General features: G+C 34.6%; 1 protein-coding gene across 8 annotated transcripts in view; it reads left to right on the forward strand.

The window, feature by feature from the left end:
* KIAA1328 (KIAA1328 ortholog) overlaps positions 1-21,019 on the forward strand; it is a 332,624-nt gene that overhangs the window by 115,554 nt on the left and 196,051 nt on the right. For all 8 annotated transcript variants that reach the window (XM_046024689.1, XM_046024690.1, XM_046024696.1 and 5 more), the window contains one exon: positions 4,421-4,548. In XM_046024689.1, the coding sequence (XP_045880645.1) occupies positions 4,421-4,548 (128 nt within the window). The remainder of the gene's footprint in view (positions 1-4,420; positions 4,549-21,019) is intronic.

Raw genomic sequence — 21,019 nt, forward strand, 5'->3', positions numbered from 1 at the left:
ACTACCACATTTCACTCTGGTAATTGTATGAGTCACTGCTTATATTGTCCCAAATTTGACTAATGAGAGTCTCTTCAGGGTTGCTTCTATTTCATTATAGCCCCTATCTATTTCTCTTCACATACTATTTTTGCAATATAGCATAGCAACATGTTTCAAGCTTGCTTTGTACTCTCCACACCCCAGGATGGGAATTAGCCATTTTTCCAAGGAGTTGTGGTTCCAGAAAAGGAGAATTGTTGTGCTTTTTATTTGTTTTGTTTTTGTTTTTTAGTTTAATGATTCTCCCTTTTTTTCCTGCCATACAGACCTTCCTTCATTGAGTTCTGTATTAAATCAGGATTACTGGGGCGCCTGGGTGGCTCAGTGGGTTAAAGCCTCTGTCTTCGGCTCAGTCATGATCCCAGGGTCCTGGGATCGAGCCCCACATCGGGCTCTCTGCTCCGCAGGGAGCCTGCTTCCTCCTCTCTCTCTGCCTGCCTCTCTGCCTAGTTGTGATTTCTCTCTGTCAAATAAATAAAATATTTAAAAAAAAAAAGAACTAAATCAGGATTACTATCAGATCCCGTATCCAAGGCAAGGGTGGGATGGGGTAAAGGAGTGGTCTTTGGTATGCCAGAGGAACTCTTCTAGCTTAAAGCAATCACTTCCTACTTTGGCAGCCTACTAGTGAAATATCCTGTCTCTGGTCCTTCTCCCTCTACTTCTGATTTTTCTTTCTTTTTTCTCCCTATCTCCCTATTTATTCTACATTGACCTTTACTTGTATTTACCTATATAAAGGATTTTGGAGTTAAGGGTTTAAGCTTTGCGAAATCACCATTTCCGGCAGCCATTTCAGCTAATTAATTTGATGTTTAGGTTTTGATATGATCTTGCTTAATATTAATTTATACTTACTTATCTTAAGAAGGTTTCTTTCGTTGATGAGGCTGTGATGACTGCTGCTTCTTTCAGTTCTTGAATGGTGGTTGGCCAGATTACCTGTATGTTATATGTGTTTTTTAAGATTTTATTTATTTGTCAGAGAGAGCACACAAGCTGTGAGAGCGGCAGGCAGAGGGTGAAGCAGAGGGCGAAATAGTCTCCCCACTGAGTAAGGAGCCCAAGGCAGGACTCAATACCAGGACCCTGGGATCATGACCTGAGCGGAAGGCAGACCTCTAACTGACTGAGACACCAGGCATCCCTATATGTTAGATTCTTGTCAATCATGGTTTGGGTGCACACCTTCCCTTAGATTGGATTTTCTACATCTGTTGCATTCTTTTCTGTCATTTGGCCAGGATTGAGTTAAATAGGTATTTTTTTTCTCACTGTACCCCTGCCCCCAAATCAGTGAAGACAATATTTTACCCACATTTTCCTTACATAAATCTCTCTCTCCAGATTGGGGTGGGCAGTGAAATCTCATTGTATTAGGGACGAAGGAAAGTTACTGGATTGTGTGGACATACATTTTAGATTTTCCAGGAAAAGTGGAGCATTTCAAAATTGGTGAATCAAGACAGATATAAAAAACTGATTAAGGATAGGACTGCCTGTTTTTTATACTCTGCCACATAGCATGTGTTTAAATGAATTTGCCTATAATTTGTCTTCAAATGCTGACATTTAATTCTTAGGCTGTACAATTGTGCTGGATTTTTCCAGAGTAAAATTCTATTCTGTATCCAAGCTAATATGTTAATCTACTATAAACATTACTGCCTATGGTAACAGCCAGGCTAAAAAATTCTTTATATATGTATCATAGCTGGCAGGAACTCTTAGGACCATCACACACCGTTCTTGTCTTTTGAAGCTTACTGACAAAAAGCATGGTGATATAAAACCAGCCTGGTCTGACATAGATTGACTTTGAAATCATATTAGCTTATACAGAACACTGTTCATTCTATTGTTATTGTTTATAAGATACTGAGTATTCAACAAGCTTTTCTAATTAATGTATTCTTTAAACTTGGTAACCTACCCTTTTATTAGAGCCGCTCCTCTTCTATAAGCCGTCTCTGGCTCCTTTTTTTGTTAAAGGTTAATAATGAGAATAATGAAGCAATTGGTTATTTATGCAGTCGTGATTGGCAAAAGTTATTAGAACAGGAACCTGCCCAGAGGCAATGATTAGGTTATGAAAATGTTAAGGAATACTGAAACCAGTCACCATTTTTGACATTTATGAAATACTGTTCCCACCCTTAATCATGATGGCCTGTTATAAAAGAATTTATACAGAATAATCTCATTGGACAGTAATTTCTATACCACCAGCATACATAATTTAGTGTAAAGGGGGAGATTTGGAAATGATCTGAGAGAAAATTGGGCCTGGGGAGGAAATTACCACAGTAAGAAGAAACAGAACTCTCTCTTGGGTGGAACTGTCTCCCACACACCTGATCTACAAAGTTAGGTGACCTTTCCGATTAGCATCTTCATCTTGAGCACTATGCAAATTTGAGTAGCTATAGAGGAGAATATCCCTAGTTAGGCTGCTGTATTCTTCATATTAGACTATGAAAAATGTAGAGAGATATATGGGCAGAAAATTTCCTGATGATGGTTTTATTAATGAAACACTGACTTAATTGATATTATAGAAAAACAAAATAAGACAAAAACCTAATTATATTTCCTTTATGTTTATTATGGTTAAAACTTTCTTTGTAGATTAGGCACTAATTTTTACCACAGCACTATTATCACTTCTACTCTGCATTTTTTTGTAGCAGTTTTATTAATATAGAATACATACAATAAGATTTGCCTTTTTGAAGTGTGCAATTGAATCTGTGACCATACCACCCTGAACGCGCCCAGTCTGGTCTGAAGTGTGTAATTCATTGGTTTTGAGAATATTCCCAAAGCTGTGTGAACACAACCGTCTAATTCCAAAACATATTCATTACCTACCCCCCAGAACCAGTACTCATCAGCAGTTGCTCCCTATTCTCCCTCCCCCACCCCAGCTGCTAGGAAACACTAATGTACTCTCTGTCTATGTGGATTTGCCTATTCTGGACATTTTTTCCCTTCAGCTTTTCTCATGTAATATGTACTTCAGAAAATTGGAGAAAAGGACAGAAAGTGAACATGGATGAATTAAAAAATTAAATGTGATCTTGTATACTTAAAACTGATTATTCTTTCCCCTAGTTCATTAGAATAGGTATTTAAAACAACAACAACAAAACCCCCACATCTTTATATACATAAAATCATACAATATGTGGCCTTTCATGTCTGTCTTCGTTAGCATAATGTACTCAAAGTTCATCCATATTGTAGCATATAGCAATACTTTGTTTCCTTTTATGGCTGAAGAGTATTCTATTGTATAGATATACCATATTTAGTTTATCTATTAACACTTGATGACATTTGAGTTGTTTTCACTTCTTCACTATTATGAAGAATGCAGCCCTGAATATTCATGTACAGGTTTTTGTATGGACTTCTGTCTTTTATTCTCTCGTGTTTATACCTAAATGTGCAATTGCTGAGTCATATGTAATCAATGCCTAACTTTTGAGGGGACTGCTAAATTATTTTCCAAAACAGCAGTGCCATGTTACATTCCCATTAGCAATATAAGAAGGTTGTAATTTTTCTACATCCTTTCAAAGCTTTTTATTGTCAGTCTTTTTGATGACAACCATCCTAGTAGATGCAAAGTGGTATCTCAAATTATGGTCTTGATTTGCATTTTCCTAATGTTTAATGATATTGGGCATATTTTCTTGTGCTGCTTGGACATTTGTGTATCTTGGGAAATGTCTATTCAAGTTCATTGCCCATTTTTAATTACGTTAAGTAGTTCCTTACTGCTGAACCATACAAGGTCCTTACATATTCTGAATACCAGTCTCTATGATTGGCAAATATTTTCTCTCATTCTGGAGATTGTTTTTTTAATTTCTTAATAGTGTCCTTTGAACCAAAAGTAGGTTTTTTGTTTTATTTTTAAAATGTTGAAGTCCAATTTCTATATTTATTCTTTGGTGTCTGTGTTTTCAGGTGACCATTGCCTAATCCAAGGTTATAAAGATTTACTTTTATGAGTTTTACAGTTTTAGCTCTTATGTTTAGGTCACTGATCCATTTTCAGTTAGTTTTAGTGTATGGTGTGAGATAGGAGTCTAAATTCATTCTTTTGCATGTTTGTTTTTATTCATTTACATGTGAAGATTTCAGAGAGAAATTTCTGTTCAAATGAGATGGCCATTGTTACTCTCTTTGTGAATTATTGTTTTCATGATTTTTTTTTTTGTGGTTATATGTACTGTGTTCATCTACTTGTGCTCTCACCAAATATGGTTGCATTTTTGTCTCTCCTTTATTTACTGGAATCTGAAAAGCAACACTGATAGATACAGTTTGAATCAGCTTATTCATTTTTTCCCTTAATTTGCAATCTCACCTCTTCAGCTACAGTATAGAGAATGCCAAGAACTTCTAAGTCTCTATCAGAAATATCTATCAGAGCAGCAAGAGAAGCTCACCATGTCTCTCTCAGAACTTGGTGCTGCTAGAATGCAGGAACAACAGGTAAGCATCTTTATTCTTACCTTTTCTTGACTTTAATGGATCAGCAAGATGTCAGAAGAAGCATTTGCCTTTACTTTGAGTCACAGAATATAACATTGTCTTAAAGCATGTATGTCATGTGATTGAATTGTGTCATTTACTTCTTTTTTTTTTTTTTTTCCATCTCCTGTTCCTGGGGCCCAAAGGTCAGGAATGATTACTTAAAGCAGGCTGTGGGTCAGTGAGAAAGCTCCTAGTTGTCTGAAACCACAGCAGGAATGGTAAAGAAAATTCACTGCTCTGTTGCTTAATGAAGAAGATCACGTGGACTGTTTGCTACCCATTGTCCTTATGGAAAACACTAATGAGCCTTTCCTAACTCACGTTTACATTTTTAGAACAATAAAGTGACTTGGTGCCTTATAAAATCTTTAATTGGAGAAAATTGGAATATTTTGCATGATTTTATGTTTGTATGTATATATTAATCACATAAGTATATATGAGAGTCTTCATATATAACATTTACATATATATCATTAAATGGTATATATTGTATGATTAAATGAAGGTTCAGAACCCTGCCAGTTGTAATGTGAAACAAGCTCTAAAAACTTACTTCTTGCCCTCTAGCAAGGATACTTTGTATCTTTTTCATCCAAATGAGTTTACATCTTCAAATGGATGAGAATAGTAAGTGTTATATACTAAAACATTGTAAGAAAAAACTGTGCAGTAGGGCCTAAGCCATTCATATTAAGTATTAAAGCCTGGCTAATGTGCTAACATGTTATCTCCCCCTTGTGAATAATATCAGGTCCTGTGAATGGTTTTTTGCAACCCTTATAAAGAACATCATTGCTGTTTAGCCTAGAGACCACTACCTCAGATAGGTTAAGAGTTTGGGCCAAGAAAACTTCAGTTTTGAACTTGAAGTTTAGACTCATAGAAAGGTTAAGATAATAAATAATAGTTTTGCTGGAATGTTATGTAGCTCAGACTTATAACATATACTTGTTTTGAAGTCACAACGTTGATAAGAAATGGCCTCACCTGGCTGGCTTGGTCAGTAGAGACTGCAGCTCTTGATCTCGGGATGGTGAGTTCAAGCAAAAAATGGCCAAAGTGTGAATGGTTTGTTTGTATCCTAACTTGAAATAGTTTCTTTTGTTCTGTTTTCTGAAAAACCTAGATGAGGCAGAGGATGGTGACAGCTAATCTTGATGGTTTGGCTGGATTTTCCCTGCCACTTTGAAAGCAGGGCAGGCAGTTTTTAAGGTGGTCCTTCTGTCTTGTTCTCAAGTAGGTTGGAGAAAATTGTACCACAAAGATCAGATTTCTGACCTTTACTCTTGTATTGCCACTCCTTCCCTCTGTATGACAAAGGTGTGTTGGGGGCACAAAAATGAAGGGCAACCCATTTTTCAAGAATATTGGAGGGGAGGGAGAGGGTTTTTCAGTTGCCAGTGTAGAGCCTTAGGACCTTAAAGATAGAGACTGAGAGTCAAGGAATAATCATAAGACGGCTCTGAAGACATCCAGAGGCCTCGAAAGACTTCTAGATAAGTAAGCCTCACTCTTTTTTTTTTTTTTTTTTTAATCTACTTCTGTAATTGGGGGGGAAATAAAACTTTCTTGGGTATTAATGTTTTATGTTTAAAGTTAGTGATTTTTAGAGGTTTCACTGAGACCCATCATAATTAACACTGTCTAACCTTAACTTTGAAGAACAAAACTAAAAAATATCACTAAGGATAGAATGAAGATGTTGGCCAAATACATAGAGAGAGCACCCTCAAAAACAAAAAAAAAGATACTTTTGAATTTTCATTTTGAGATAGTCATAAGAAAATTTTAAAGCCGTGTTTTCAGGAAGTGCCTGATAGTCAAGTCATTATGTCTTATGTACAATGAAAATGAAATTCAAGTCACTTATAGGCTCTGCCATTTGAATTTAGAGAGGGAATATAAGTTTCTTTTTGAATGCCAACTGGAGATTGTCATCTTGCCTCCTATGTTAATCTGTTTTGTTGTGACTTCTTTTACCTGAACAAAGGTAAACACCTTCTCATTTCCTTTCATGGGAATTGGGTAAGTTTGGTCAACAAGTTTGTTTTATGTCAGAAAGGGCATCACTGTAATAACTCTGATCCTGAATGAGGATGTAAGGTAAATATTAAATTTTATTTGTTCTCAAAATAAGATATTTTTTTAAATTTAACTGATGTCCAGATTTTGTGATGGAGATGGCAGCAGTTCATTTTTCATGAGGCATTTATTTGACTTTAAGAGACTTTATATTTCTTCTTTGCATTGTTGGCATCTGGCTCAAATTGCATATAAATTTTGTTTATAGTTTAATTAAATCCACAGTGCTCCAGAAGAATGCCCTACCATATGATTTTCTTCTTTGACTTCTGCCATTTCCTTGAAACTACTCCATTTACAAGGTGAATGCTTTCCTTGTTTCTCCCTCATCCTCTTTCTTGCTATGCCTCAAAGGTGAATTTTCTCATTTATTTAGCCTGGATTCATTGTGGATTTTAGAAATATTTTTCACTTGTTCTATTTAGATTAAAATATTTCATTGATGTGTTTCATTTCTTCATTTCCCTATCTTAAAAAGTAATTCTTACCCATAGTATAACCATGGTCTTGGATGTGGGAGGATCTAGTAACTATAGTTTTGTCCAATGTACATTTTAGAGTATAGCTTTTCTTATCATAGTTGAGTGTTATTTCTCTTTTGTGGATCTGAACTTAATGTTACCTCAAACTATGATGCTTATAACTTCTACTTTAGTCTTGATAGGCTCTACCACTTTAGAAATATTACAGTATTTCTCAAGTATTCTTTATATGTAGAGAAAGCCTAGGTAGCATTTTGAGTAGCTTCTCCCACAGTTACTCAAAAATGTTGGTATGTAAGCCTACCTAATTGTTTTTCTTACCTCTTCATTTTTTTTTTTTTTTGTCAAGAAAATATAAAAAGGAAGATTTGGAACCTTTTTGAGATTTCCCCTTTTCTATAAATTGAACAAAATCATTATTACTTTTCAGCCATGGGCAGTAGATATTAATGAATCTCTGCTGTTCTGACCTGGTAAAAGGCCTTTTATAGAAACTTTTCCATCTTGTTCATAATTACTTGTTCCATGTTTCTTAATTTGGGTCTGGGTCATGGATTGAACAGAATTTGAAAAATACTAAAGATAAATCATTGCTGAGTGTATGTTTAATGTTTCTCAGTGGTTTCTACTACCATTGTCTCCGTAGTTTTGTAAAAAGAGTTTTTGTTGTGCTTAGGGCCACAGTACCTTAGGACTACTTCCTATTATGTGATTACTTTCATCTATTTTTTTTGGCTAAATTTTTCTTGTTGTTGTTTAACTACTATATGTAGTCATGTGGCAGTTGAGTCCTTACCATTTTAATTCTAATTTTATTCATTTTAATGAGTATTTAATGTGTAATATTTATTTTATTTCCATCTAGTACTAAGCTACCTTTAAATTTGTTATAAGAAGACCAAATTTTATTGGCAGTCCTGAAGTTTCACCATACTTCTGACAAACCAAATCAAAGAAAAAGTCATGCTTTTTGGATATCTATAACAGAATGTCTGGCTCAAATATACTAAGCTCCTCACAGAATAAAAGATCTATAGAGATAACAAGAATATGATTAACAGCTGACTTCTCATCAGAAACAATGGAGGAAAGAGGCAGTAGGATGGCATAGACAGATAAAGAGCTAAAGGGGGTGGGGTGAGGGGTGCTGGGGAACAACCTAGCAGTCAAGGAAAGCTATCCTTCAGAAGTGAAGATGAGATAAAGACAGTCCTAAATAAAAAGAGACAGAGAGCTGGTTGCTAGCTTACCTGCCTTACAATATATACTAATAGAAGTTTGTTCATATGAACAGAAATGACATAAGATGTGATTCAAATTCACTGAGAAATAGAGCACTGGTGAAAGTAATTATGTATCCTCCTTTTCTTAAATAGCTTAAAAGATACCTGAATAAAACAATAATTATAAAACTGTATTGTTGAGTTTATAAGATACAAAGATGATATGTGTGTGTATTTGCACAAAGGGAGGAGAGTAGAGGAGAGCTATATTGGAGAAAGTTTTCTGTTACTGGGATAAAACTCTTCATAAATAATATGATCTTGTATGTAGAAAATCTTACAGAATCAGAAAAAAACCTGATAGAGCTAATGAATGAGTTCACCAAGGTTGCAGAATACAAGATCAATAGGCAAAAATGAATTTTATTTCTCTTTACTACCAATGACCAACTTAAAAAATGGATATGTACACGTAATAAAAGCAGTGTAAGACTTATACACTGAAAACAACAAAACATTGCTGAGAGAAATTTAGGATCTAAATAAATGGTATTCCATGTTTACGGATTGCAAGACTGAAGGCTGTTTAAGTGTCAGTTCTTTCCAAGTTCATCTATAGATTCATTGCAGTTTCTATCAGCTTTCCAGCAGATTTTGATAATTTGGTTTTTGCAGAAATTGATAAGGTGATAAAATTTATATGGAATTATGAAGGAATAAGAATAGCTGAAAATAATTTGAGAAAGAAGAGCAAATTTGTAGATTAATCTTTCCAATTTCAAAATTTACTCTAAAACTACAGTATAATAAAAATTTAACCTAACTCACATGACATTTCCCCCTTGCCAGAATCACACAACCACAAGGAATGTATTCTGTCAACAACCTGAAAGAGTTGGAAGCAGGTTGTTCTCAGATATTCCAGATTAGAGCCCAGTCCAGCTGACATCTTCCGGTCTTAGGAGAAACCAAGCAGAGAACCTAACCAAGCCTGCCTGGACTTCTGACTTACAGAACTATGAATTAATGAATTTGTGTTATTTTAAACCACTGCATTTGTGGCAATTAGTTATGCAGAAATAGAAAACAAGACATACAGTATTCACGATAGTATGGTTCATGCCATCTATATGATGGGCATTTAGATCAATGCAACAGAACTATGAATTCAGAAATACACTCTAGCAGTTATGGTAAAGATGCTCATGCAGTTCATGATTCAACAAAGATGCTCATGCAGTTCATTGGGAAAAAAATAACCTTTTCAGCAGGCATTGACAGGACAACTGGACACTTACAGAAAAGATAAATTTAGACCCTTCATACCATCCACAAAATTTTTTTTAACCATCCACAAAGATTAACTTCAACATTATTCCAACATTAATGACACCGTTTTTTGAAACCTAACTTCAGATACTAATTTTTTTTCCAGTACCAGTTTTGTTTTCTTTAAGTGCAGTGCTCTTTTATGTATATTACAGTAACCTTCTGAACTTAAACACTGATCACAGTATGTCATTGAGTCTTATATAATTAATAGTAACCACAAGTACTGTCTTTAAATAAGGATAAAAGTATTATTTTATGGTACATAAAATTCTTAATAAGAAAGAAAAAATCTAGTGGATGTTCTGAGATTTCAGTAACTGCAAAAAAAAGAGATTCCAGAACAGTCCCTGGAGCTTTGCTTTTCAGAACCATGTTAAGACCATTTCAAAATGCCTGGGTGTCTTGCTGGTAAATTCAGTGTGTTTATAGGTTTGTTTCCCAAATCCACTCTAAAAGCTGAACCTTGGGGCACCTGGGTGGCTCAATGGGTTAAAGCCTCTGCTCTGGGATCCAGCCAGTCATTGGGCTCTCTGCTCAGCAGGGAGCCTACTCTCCCCCCATGCCCCTCCTGCCTCTCTGCCTACTTGTGATCTCTGTCTGTCAAAAAAATAAACTAAATCTTTAAAAAAAAAATAAAAGTAAAAGCCTTAAAATTAAAAAATTAAAAATTAAAATTAAATTTTAAATTAATTTTTAAAAAGCCTTTTATTTAAAAAAAAATAAAAGACTTAAGTCAAGAAATAATGCTAATCAATAAAATATATACTTTTAATAGCCAAGGAAAAAGAGTAAGAAATGCTACCCTTGACAGGTCGGTGAACTTAATAAATCTGTTACTGAATCAGGCATGTGGCAAAGATTCTCTCTTCAAGGGGAATTAATATTAAAGTGTGGTCTATTTGTATGAATCATAATGATAATGAAGGTCCTCAAGTCCCAGCAAACTTTGTTGACCTGTGGCATACTGTGCATGAATTTTGAATCATAAGATGACTGTGCCTATTAAATTTCTCTGCCACCATGAATTGTGAGGATTGGGCTAAGGCAAACAATTAGAAGGGTAGTTATTTATCTCCCACCACCACCACCTAATCAAATAAATACATTTTTAACCCCAGTCCATCGAATTTTGGCTTGTCTACTCTTCTGATGTCCTTTACCCAAAAAGTAAAGTTAAAATGTGGCAGAATTTAAAATATTATTGGTTACAAATTCAAAATTAAATCTGAAAAATATTTAAACCAATAATACAGTATCAACAACATTGAACTTTGTATGTTCTCTACATTAGATATGATTGGTATACGTAGACAAAATATGTTGAACAACTTAGGTTATGGTCACTTTTTGTGGAGTCAATGTTGTTTGCCCTTGTATCTGACTATTTTGATACTTTTTTCTCAGCCCTACATCTCAGAACGCTATTTTGTTTATTTCAAGTGACTCTAAGAGTGTGCCAGCTGTCATAGGTCATCATGTAATAGGAAAGGGAATCTAATACTAAACAGATTGTCTATTGCATGATTCCATGTAATAGAAATGAGGTATCTAAAATAGTGAAATTCTTGTAAACAAAGTAGAATGGTGGATGTGCTGGGGGAGAGGAGGAAAAGGTAGTTAGTTTTCAATGGATATAGAGTTTTACTTCTGCAAGATGAAAAAGTTTTAGAGTTCTGTTATATAACAATGTGTATGACTAAAACTAGTGTATTTTATCTTTAGAAGTGGTTAAGATGGTTTGGTTTTTTTCTGTGATTTTGACCACAATTAAAAATAAATAGATTGTGTCAGTCCAGGAATGAATGAATTTTTTTACTCATGAAACAGGAAGTCTTGATCTGGAACCAGGTCTATTGACTGCAATATATAAGCAGCCACAATAGTCATACTTGATTTTATAGAGGTAGCAACAACCTGCTCATATAAGAAGTCTAAGTGCAGAAGAGAGAATTGGCCCACTTTTTATTATTATATTGATATGAGACTACCATCCATCTGCACTCTTTCTAAGCTGGGCTTTTTATCAAAGGACTAAGATACCAGCTGGAAGAATTCCTAAACATCCTTTTCCCCCATTTTGGATGGGATTATTGACATTCATATATCAAGTATCACTGACAAAGTTATATCACAGCACCCTCCAAGTAAACATAGTATCTCAGAAAATATAATATCTCTCTTATTTACGGAGTCAGACTTTCTCATAACTCTTCCTTCAAGTGCCTAACTAAGATAAACTTCAAATACTCTTGTTACCCGATTTTTAGTCTTTTTTTACTCAATGAACATTAAATTATTTCTTCCCTTGTTAACTTTTTATTTGAACCCTTGCTAGCCTGTTTGTTGCTGCTTTCAAATTAGTATGGTTTTGAGCCTTAGCATTTTATTTGATTGGTTAATCCTGTCATTATAATAATAACAGTCATTATCTGATTGAAATTTTAAAGTTCATGTCAATGTGTAAAGATTAATTTTCTCATATGGGAGGAAGAAAAGTAGAACAAATAGGTTAAGATGGAATTATTTATTTGGTAAATGTCTATTGAGCACCTACTATGTGCTCACTGTTTTGAGTGTTCTGGATACAGATCCTGCCTTCATGGGCCATATAATCTCAAAAGACAATTTAACAAGGAAAAAAGAAATTTCAGCTAATAACAAGGCTATGTGATAGAGAGAGACTGGGTAGGGCATACATGGATGAGCCCTTTGAGAATACTGCAATATAAAAAGAAAAATAGAGGTACAAGATAGGCGTTAAAGGAAGAAGAAAACTCGGTAAGAGGAAAGGCATATAAATAGGTCATGAGACCAGTTTATGAGACCAGTTTGATGTCACCAAATACATAACTGCAGGAGATTAGAAAATGTGTCAGCTGCCCATCACAAAAGCTGGAGGAATAGAGAAGGGTTTGTGCAGAAGTCAGAGGTGACGGAAAAGTGGTGCTAAGATTTGCCCAGTTCATTAGCCTCTTTTATGAAGCCATACCTATGTGGCTTTCAGCTCATTTTGATAATTGCTGTGTTTATTACCTTACTTTGTATTAGTATCATTTTTCTCTGGTCCATTGCTAAACCTTTTCTGTCATTGCTCATTATTTACACTTGTTTCTTTCTTTTTTCCCTTTGTTCTTTGGCTTCTCCTTATTTCCCTCCAAGTCTTTAGATGTTTCTCAAGTTCTGATCAGTCTTTCTCTGGCTTTTCTTTCCACCCTACCATCAGTTGTCCTACTCATTCAGAGAAGCTTATGTTGTGCACAATCACTTGCAGATGGAAGACTTATTAAAATTAAATAAAGGTCTTCACCTGTGACTATATGCCAAAATTACTTCATTATCTGTCTCATTACTTCCACTGCCAGTACTCAATGCCACACAATCTTGTGGCTACTCTCCCTGCCATTTTTTTATTTCTTGATTTTTCTTTGGTTAAAAGTCATTTGCCATATTCACTTTTGTAATCATAGAATTTAAGGATTACTTTGGTGCAATTCAGAGATGTCAGTAAACAGCCAACTGTACATGCTGCTATTACCTGCTACACAGAAGTGACCTCATTATCTTTATCATAGTCTTAATAGCCCTCGTTAGTCAGTCTGAATAAGCACAAAACCTGTTTTCATTCCTAGTTTAAAGAGGGTTACAGAAGGGAAGGGGTAAGAGGATGGAGTAACCAGGTGGTGGGTATTAAGGAAGGCATGTGTTGTGATGAGCACTGGGTGTTACATGCAACTAATGAATTGTTGATCACAAACTAATGATATACTATATGTTGGCTAACTGAACATAATCAAAACAAAACAAAACAAATTCACAATAAAGATTTTCCTGTACTTCCACTTCCAAACAGGATAGAATAACTGCAACTAAATATAGGCACTAAAACAGATGGGAAACTGGACAATGGTTTTCAAAATATTGGACATTAGACACCGAAGAATGTGATCCCTGAAAGAGGAGAAATAATCTAGATGAGCCATACAATTGCTGAAGAATGCTACCCAGAGGGAGATTCCAACTAGCAACGCAGAGAGGGGAAACCCAAGCAGGGACTGGTGGTTTCCAGACTATGAGAAAATGGAGCTGGGAGCTTGAGGAGGCCAAAATAATGTGAAATTGCAAGGCAGAACACCAGTAAAGGGAAAGCTGCAATGAGAGATTTCTCCAGAAATTGGCTGAAGGCCTCTCTCGAGTTTTAAACTAAGCAATGATGAATGCATAAGTATGAAAAAAACCTAATGAGTCTGGAGAAAGAACCACCAAAAGAGGAAAAAGCCTTGGAACTTACAGCAGACTGAGTATAGATACGGCTCCTACCAGCCAGACTGGGATCAGCTACAGTACGCAGAAGGGTAATTTGTTCAGTAGAGGGATAGAAGCAACCCTAGACTAAAAGATGCTGTGGGGGCGCCTGGGTGGCTCAGTGGATTAAGCCACTGCCTTTGGCTCAGGTCATGATCTCAGGGTCCTGGGATCGAGCCCCGCATCGGGCTCTCTGCTCCGCGGGGAGCCTGCTTCCTCCTCTCTCTGCCTGCCTGCCTCTCTGCCTACTTGTGATCTCTCTCTCTGTCAAACAAATAAATAAAAATTTAAAAAGATATTTTAAAAAAGATGCTGTGGCTCTCCCTAAAAAAGCTGAAAAGCAATACTTGATAGGATATATTTCTAAGTAATTAACTGCATTATACTTATAGCCAAAAATAAATATGAAAATATCCAGCAACCAGAAAGTAAAATTCACAGTGCTTGACATCCACTCAAAAATTACTAGCCCTGAAAAAAAAAATTACTAGCCCCATAAAGGAGGAAAAATATGACCCCAAATGAGACAAAATCCAAAACCAACCCAAAATGACATAGATTATAGAATACACAAAGACACTGAAGTTATTTTAACCTATTGCATTACATATTTTCAAGAAGTTAGAGGAAAGATGAACCTGTTAACCCGAAACATACATATTTTTAAAGTCTCAAATTAGACTTCTAAGGGCTAACTGCAATGAAAAGTAAACTGGAAGGAATTAATACCAATTTTAACATTGCAGAGGAAAAGATTAGTAAAATGAAGACATAGCAGTGGGAACTGCTAAAAATTAAACAGAGACAAAAAAGGACTGAAAGAAAAGGAACAGAGCCTAACAGCTGTAGAACAGAGCACAACAACTTCAGGTAACCTAATATATGTGTAATTGGAGTTCTGTGACAGGTTTGGGGGAGGGAGTTTGGGGAAGAAGAGTAAAAAAGAAATATTTGAAGAAAAAATGGCCTCCAATTTTTCCAGTATTATGAAAACTATAAGCCCATGGATCTAAGGATCAGTATATCAAAAGCACAAAAAAGATGGCAAAAACTCTATGAAGTGGGGCACCTGGGTGGCTCAGTGGGTCAAAGCCTCTGCCTTCAGCTCAGGTCATGATCTCAGGGTGCTGGGATCGAGCCCCGCATCAGTTTCTCTGGTCAGTGGAGAGCCTGCTTCCCCCACTCTCTCTCTGCTTGCCTCTCTGCCTACTTGTGATCTCTGTCAAGTAAATAAATAAAAAATCTTAAAAAAAAAAAACAAAACTCTATGAAGTCAAATTACTTAAAAGCAAACCAGTGATAAAGAAAAATTCTTAAAAACAGCCAGAATAAAAACCATGGCCCATAAAGAGAAATGAAGATGCAAGCAAAAAAAAAATTTTTTTTGGTCAAATAATGCAAGTGAGAAGACAGTGGAATGATATCTTTAAGTTACTGAAAGAAAAAAAATTCCAAGTTAGAATTCTATACTTGAACAAAAAATACCTTACAAAAGTAAAGGTGAACTAAAGACTTTTTTGGATTATAAAAGCTCAAAAAAAATCTTCACCTACAAACCTGCATTTCAAGAAATATTAAAGGAAGTCTTTCAAACCAAAAGAAATGATAGATAGAAATATGGATTTACACAAAATAATGACTACTAGAAATTCTAATTATGTGAGTAAATATAAAATATGCTTTATATTATTAAAGTCTGTTTAAGAGTAAAAGATAATTTTTAAGAAAGGTAATATAATGTGGGGTTTATAATATGTACAAGCAAAATGTATAACAGTAGTACAAAGACTAGATGAGGATAATTAACATACTGTGTTGTAAGGTTTCTTATATATCTGTAGTGGCATTATATCTCCTGAAAATACATAATAATAAGTCAATATATAGTCTATAAACTCTAAATCAGTCCCAAAAGTAATATGACAAGAGTAATAGCTATTAAGTTAACCATGTAGACTGACTGTAATTATAAAAGAGATAATCCAGAAGAAGAAATAAGAAGAGAAAAAAGGGAACAAAAACCAGAAGGGACAACTTGAAAATCAGTAGCAAAATTAAAAGTAAAAGGTTGGGGGGGAAGTGTACATATTAACATTAATAAAAAGAAAGTTGGACTAGCTAAGTTAATATCAGATGATGTATATTTCAGAGCAAAGAATATTTCAGAAAAAGGTCATTTCATAATGATAAAGCGTTCAGTTCATCAAGACAATATAATAAATACTAAATGTTCCTGCACTTAATAACAGTCTCAAAATATGTGATGCAAAAAATGATAAAACTTCAAGGAGAAATGGATATATTGATAATTTTAGTCAGATATTGTAATATCCTTTCAATAATTGGTAGAACAGTTAAGCAGAAAACTATTAAAGGATGGAAAAAAATGAATTACATTAGCCAATTTGATGTGACTTCTAAGGAAAACACTTTAAAGAAAACAGTAGTGTAATTTTTTTGCAGTGAACAAGAATATTTGATAAGACAGTTTATATTCTGCAGCTTAAAACAAGTCACAATAAGTTTAAAATAATCCAATTTATTCAGAGTACTTCTTTCACCACAGTGAGATTGAATTAGAAATCCACAACAGAAAGTTGTCTCTGAAATCACCCATTTATTTGTAAACTAAATGATAAATGCCTAAACAACCCATGTGTCATAGGAGAAATCAAAGAGGAATTATAGTGTAAACTGAATCAAATGAAGATGAAAACACAAATATCAAAATTAGTGATGCAGATTAAGCAGAACTTCGAAGCATATAAGACTGTCTATATCAGAAAAGAAAGGTTTCAAATAAATGACTTCAGCTTTTGCTTTAAGAAAGTACAAATAGAAAAAAAGAAAGTACAAATAGAGAAATTTAAATCCAAAGTAAGCAAAAAGTAAGAAAAAACTGGAGCAGAAACCAGTGAAATAGAAAACTAAGAGACAGAGAAATCGTTAACCAAAACATGGTTCTTTGAGAAGATCCATAAAGCTGATAAACCTCGAGGCAGACTAATCATGAAAAAAAGAAACAAGTCACCAATTATCAATACCATGAATGGGATATATAACATTATTACAGTTTCTACAGATGTTAAAAGGGAAACAAGGATTTTAATGAACCTGTTTATGTTGATAACTTTGACAACGTACATAAAGACAAATTCCTTGAAAAATACAAACTACCAAAGCTTACTTAAGAAGAAATAGATACCCTGAATAGCCCCATAATAATAATTGAATTTGTAGCTAAAAGTCTTCCCACACATAAATAGGCTCAGATGGCTTCACTTGTAAATGCTTCCAAATGTTATTATTTATTTAAGAAATAAATAGTACTAAAAAGAAAACCAAAGACCAATATCCAGGATGAACACAGATGCAAAACTCAACAACTTATTAGCAAACAATTAAAAAATATGTTAAAATGATCATTCATTATGATAAGTAGGATTTATTCCGGGAATGCAAGGGTAGTTCAGATTTGCAAATCAATTGATGTGATACATCACATTAACAAGATGACAGGTTAAAACCACATAATCATCTCAGCAGATTCAGAGAAAGCATTTGACACAATATGATATCCATTCACGTTAAAAATCAACAAAGTGGGGGGGCGCCTGGGTGGCTCAGTGGGTTAAGCCTCTGCCTTCGGCTCAGGTCATGATCTCAGGGTCCTGGGATCAAGCCCCGCATCAGGCTCTCTGCTCAGCAGGGAGCCTGCTTCCTCCTCTCTCTGCCTGCCTATCTGTCTGCTTGTGATCTCTGTCAAATGAATAAATAAAATCTTAAAAAAAAAAAATCAACAAAGTGGGTTTAGAGGGAGCATACCTCAATATAATAAAGGCCATGTCTTTTAAAAACCCATAGCTAAAATCATAGTCAATGACAAAAAATTGAAAGCTTTTCCTCTAAGATAGGAACAATACAAGAATGTCTACTCTCATCACTTTAATTCAACATAATACTGGAAGCCCTCGCTGTAGCAATCAGATGAGAAAAAGAAAAGTCATTCAAATTGGTAAGGAAGAAGCAAAACTGTCACTATTTCCAGATGACATGATAATATATATAGAAAACCCTGAAGACTTAAACACCCATACTCTAGAAACTGTAAGACTGATGAAAGAAATTGAAGATGGCACAAACAAATGGAAAGATAGACCATGCTCATGGATTGGAAGAATTAATATTGTTAAAATGTCTGTACTACCAAAAGCAACCTACAGATTCAATGTTGTTCCTATGAAAATTTCAACAGCATTTTTTACACTACTAAAATTTGCATGAAATGAAAACACTAATTCAAAAAGATATCTGTGCCCCTATGTTTATTGAAGCATCATTTACAATAGTCAAGATATGGAAGCAACCCAAATGTCCTTAGGTAGACAAATCGGCAAAGAAGATGTGGTACATGTACATGCGCGCGCGCGCACACACACACACACACACACACACACACACACACTGGAATATTACTCAGCCATAAAAAAGAATGAGCTCTTGCCATTTGCACCAACATGGATGGACTTATAGGCTATTATGCTAAGTGAAATAAGTCAGAGAAAGACAGATACCATATGATTTCTCTAAATGGAGAATCTAAACAATAAAAATAACCAATAACAACAAAAGCATACACTTTTTTGGAAAGATTTATTTTAAGAAAGAGCAAGTGATCAAGAGAGAGCAGGAGGAGGGGTAGAGAGAGCAGGAGGAGGGGTAGAGAGAGAGGGAGAAGCAGACTCCCTGCTGAGCAGGGAGCCCAATAGGGGCCTTGATCCCAGGACCCTGGGATCATGACCTGAGCTGAAAGCAGACACTTAACTGACTGAGCCTACACAGGTGCCCCCCAAAAATATACTCTTAAATACAAAGAATAAACTGGTGGTTGCCTGAGAAGTGGAGGGTGCGAGGAATGAGCTTAATAGGTAGTAGGGGATTAAGATTTTAAACTTCCAATTATAAGTCATGGAAATAAAAAATACAGCATACAAAATATAGTTAATATTGTAATAATGTTGTATGTTGACAGATGGTGCCTACATTTATTATGGTGAGCACTGAATAATGTAAAGAATTGTAAAATCATTGTTGTTTAACTGAGACTAACATAACATTGTATGTCAACTATACTTCAGTAATATATAGAAAGACAGAAATAGTACAAATTCTACACACATTTCCCAGAAAATTTGAGAATACTTCTAAACTCATTATATGGAGCCAATATTGCTCTGATACAAAACCAAAGACATTACCAGAAAAGAACACTGTAGACAAATATTTCTCATAAATTAATGCAAAAATGAACACAATTTTAATAACTTCAATCCAACAATATAAAAGTAAAACATAACTAAGTTGTTTTTCTCAAAAATGTGAGGTTGGTTTAATATTTGAAAATCAATTAGTATAACTCCCATATTAGCAATCAGAATATGAAAAGTACACTCATCTCCATAGATGTAAAAAATAAAAAAATTGAGAAAATTCACTTCCATTCATGATATAACTCCAAAAACTAAGAATAGAAGAGAATTTCTTTAACCTAATAAGAGCATCTCCTAAAAACTTATAGATAGCATTGTACTTTTTTTTTTAATATTTTATTTATTTATTTGACAGAGAGAGAGGTCACAACTAGGCAAAGAGGCAGGCAGAGAGAGAGGAGGAAGCAGGCTCCCCGCGGAGCAGAGAGCCCGATGCGGGGCTCTATGCGGGGCTCGATCCCAGGACCCTGAGACCATGACCTGAGCCGAAGGCAGAGGCCTAAACCACTGAGCCATCCAGGTGCCCCTGTACTTTTAATAGTGAAAGATCAAGAAAAGGAAAGTAATTTTCTCCCACTTCTTAATATTGTATGGGAAGTTCTGGCCAATGCAAAAAGAAATAAAAGACATACAGATTGGAAAAGCACTAAAACTACCTTTATGTGAAGATAACATGATCAAAACGTAAATCTACATAAAGTTTAAGTGTACACGTGGACTTTTTACAAATTATCAAAAAAGCAACTAGAAGTTATACAAGATTAGGACTATTGCAAGTTACAAGATCGATTTACAAAAATTACTTGTGTAACACTTGTGTGAGGTACTTAGAGTAGTCAGAGTCCTAGAGACAGAAAATAAAATTGTTGTCAGTAGCTGCAGGGTGGAGAATGTGGCTATTATTAAATGGGTATAGAGTTTCAGTTTTACAAAATGAAAAGTTACAAAGTTGGGTGGTGGTGATGGTTGCACAACATTACTATTTATTTGATACCACTGAACTACATACTTAAAAATGGTTAAAATGGTAAATTTTATGTATTTTACCACACTAAAAATGTTTATGTTCCAATGTGTACCTATATATTAGCAACAAAGTGGCACATTGAAACTTTAAAACATTTTAAATTGCTAATTTTTTAAAATGCCGTTTTGTAAGAGCATCAAAATATATGAAGTACTTAGAGATAAAATGTGACCTATACTCTACAACCACTCTGCAAAAGAATTTAAAGAACACCTAATACATGGAAAGACATACCATGTTTATAGATGAGAAAACTAATATTTTTAATATGTCAGTTCTCCGCAAATCTATATTCAACAAAATACCAGCTGAAATTCCAGCAGGCTTCTTTTGTAGAAATTGATTCTTAAGTTTATGTTGAAATGTGAAGGATCTTATTTTTAAAGTATAGTAATGAAGACTTTGTAGTAATTAAAGATAAACATATAGATCAATAGAACAGATCGCAGCATCTAGGATTGATATATAATCACTTGTACCTAAACTTAAATATAAAACATAAAGCTATAAAACTGCTAGAAGAACCCCTTTAAAAAGGAAAAAAAAACTTTTCACCTTGAGTTAAGGAAAAATTTCTTAGAATCAATACTACAAGCATGATTCATAAAAGGAAAATTGATAAATTGTACTTCAAAATTAAGAATTTGGTTTTTAAAGACACTGATATGAGAATAAAAATTCAAATCATAAACTCTGAGAAAATCTTCA

This window comes from Meles meles, chromosome 12 (genome assembly GCF_922984935.1).
Source record: "Meles meles chromosome 12, mMelMel3.1 paternal haplotype, whole genome shotgun sequence".
In the NCBI taxonomy this organism is placed as follows: Eukaryota; Metazoa; Chordata; class Mammalia; order Carnivora; family Mustelidae; genus Meles; species Meles meles.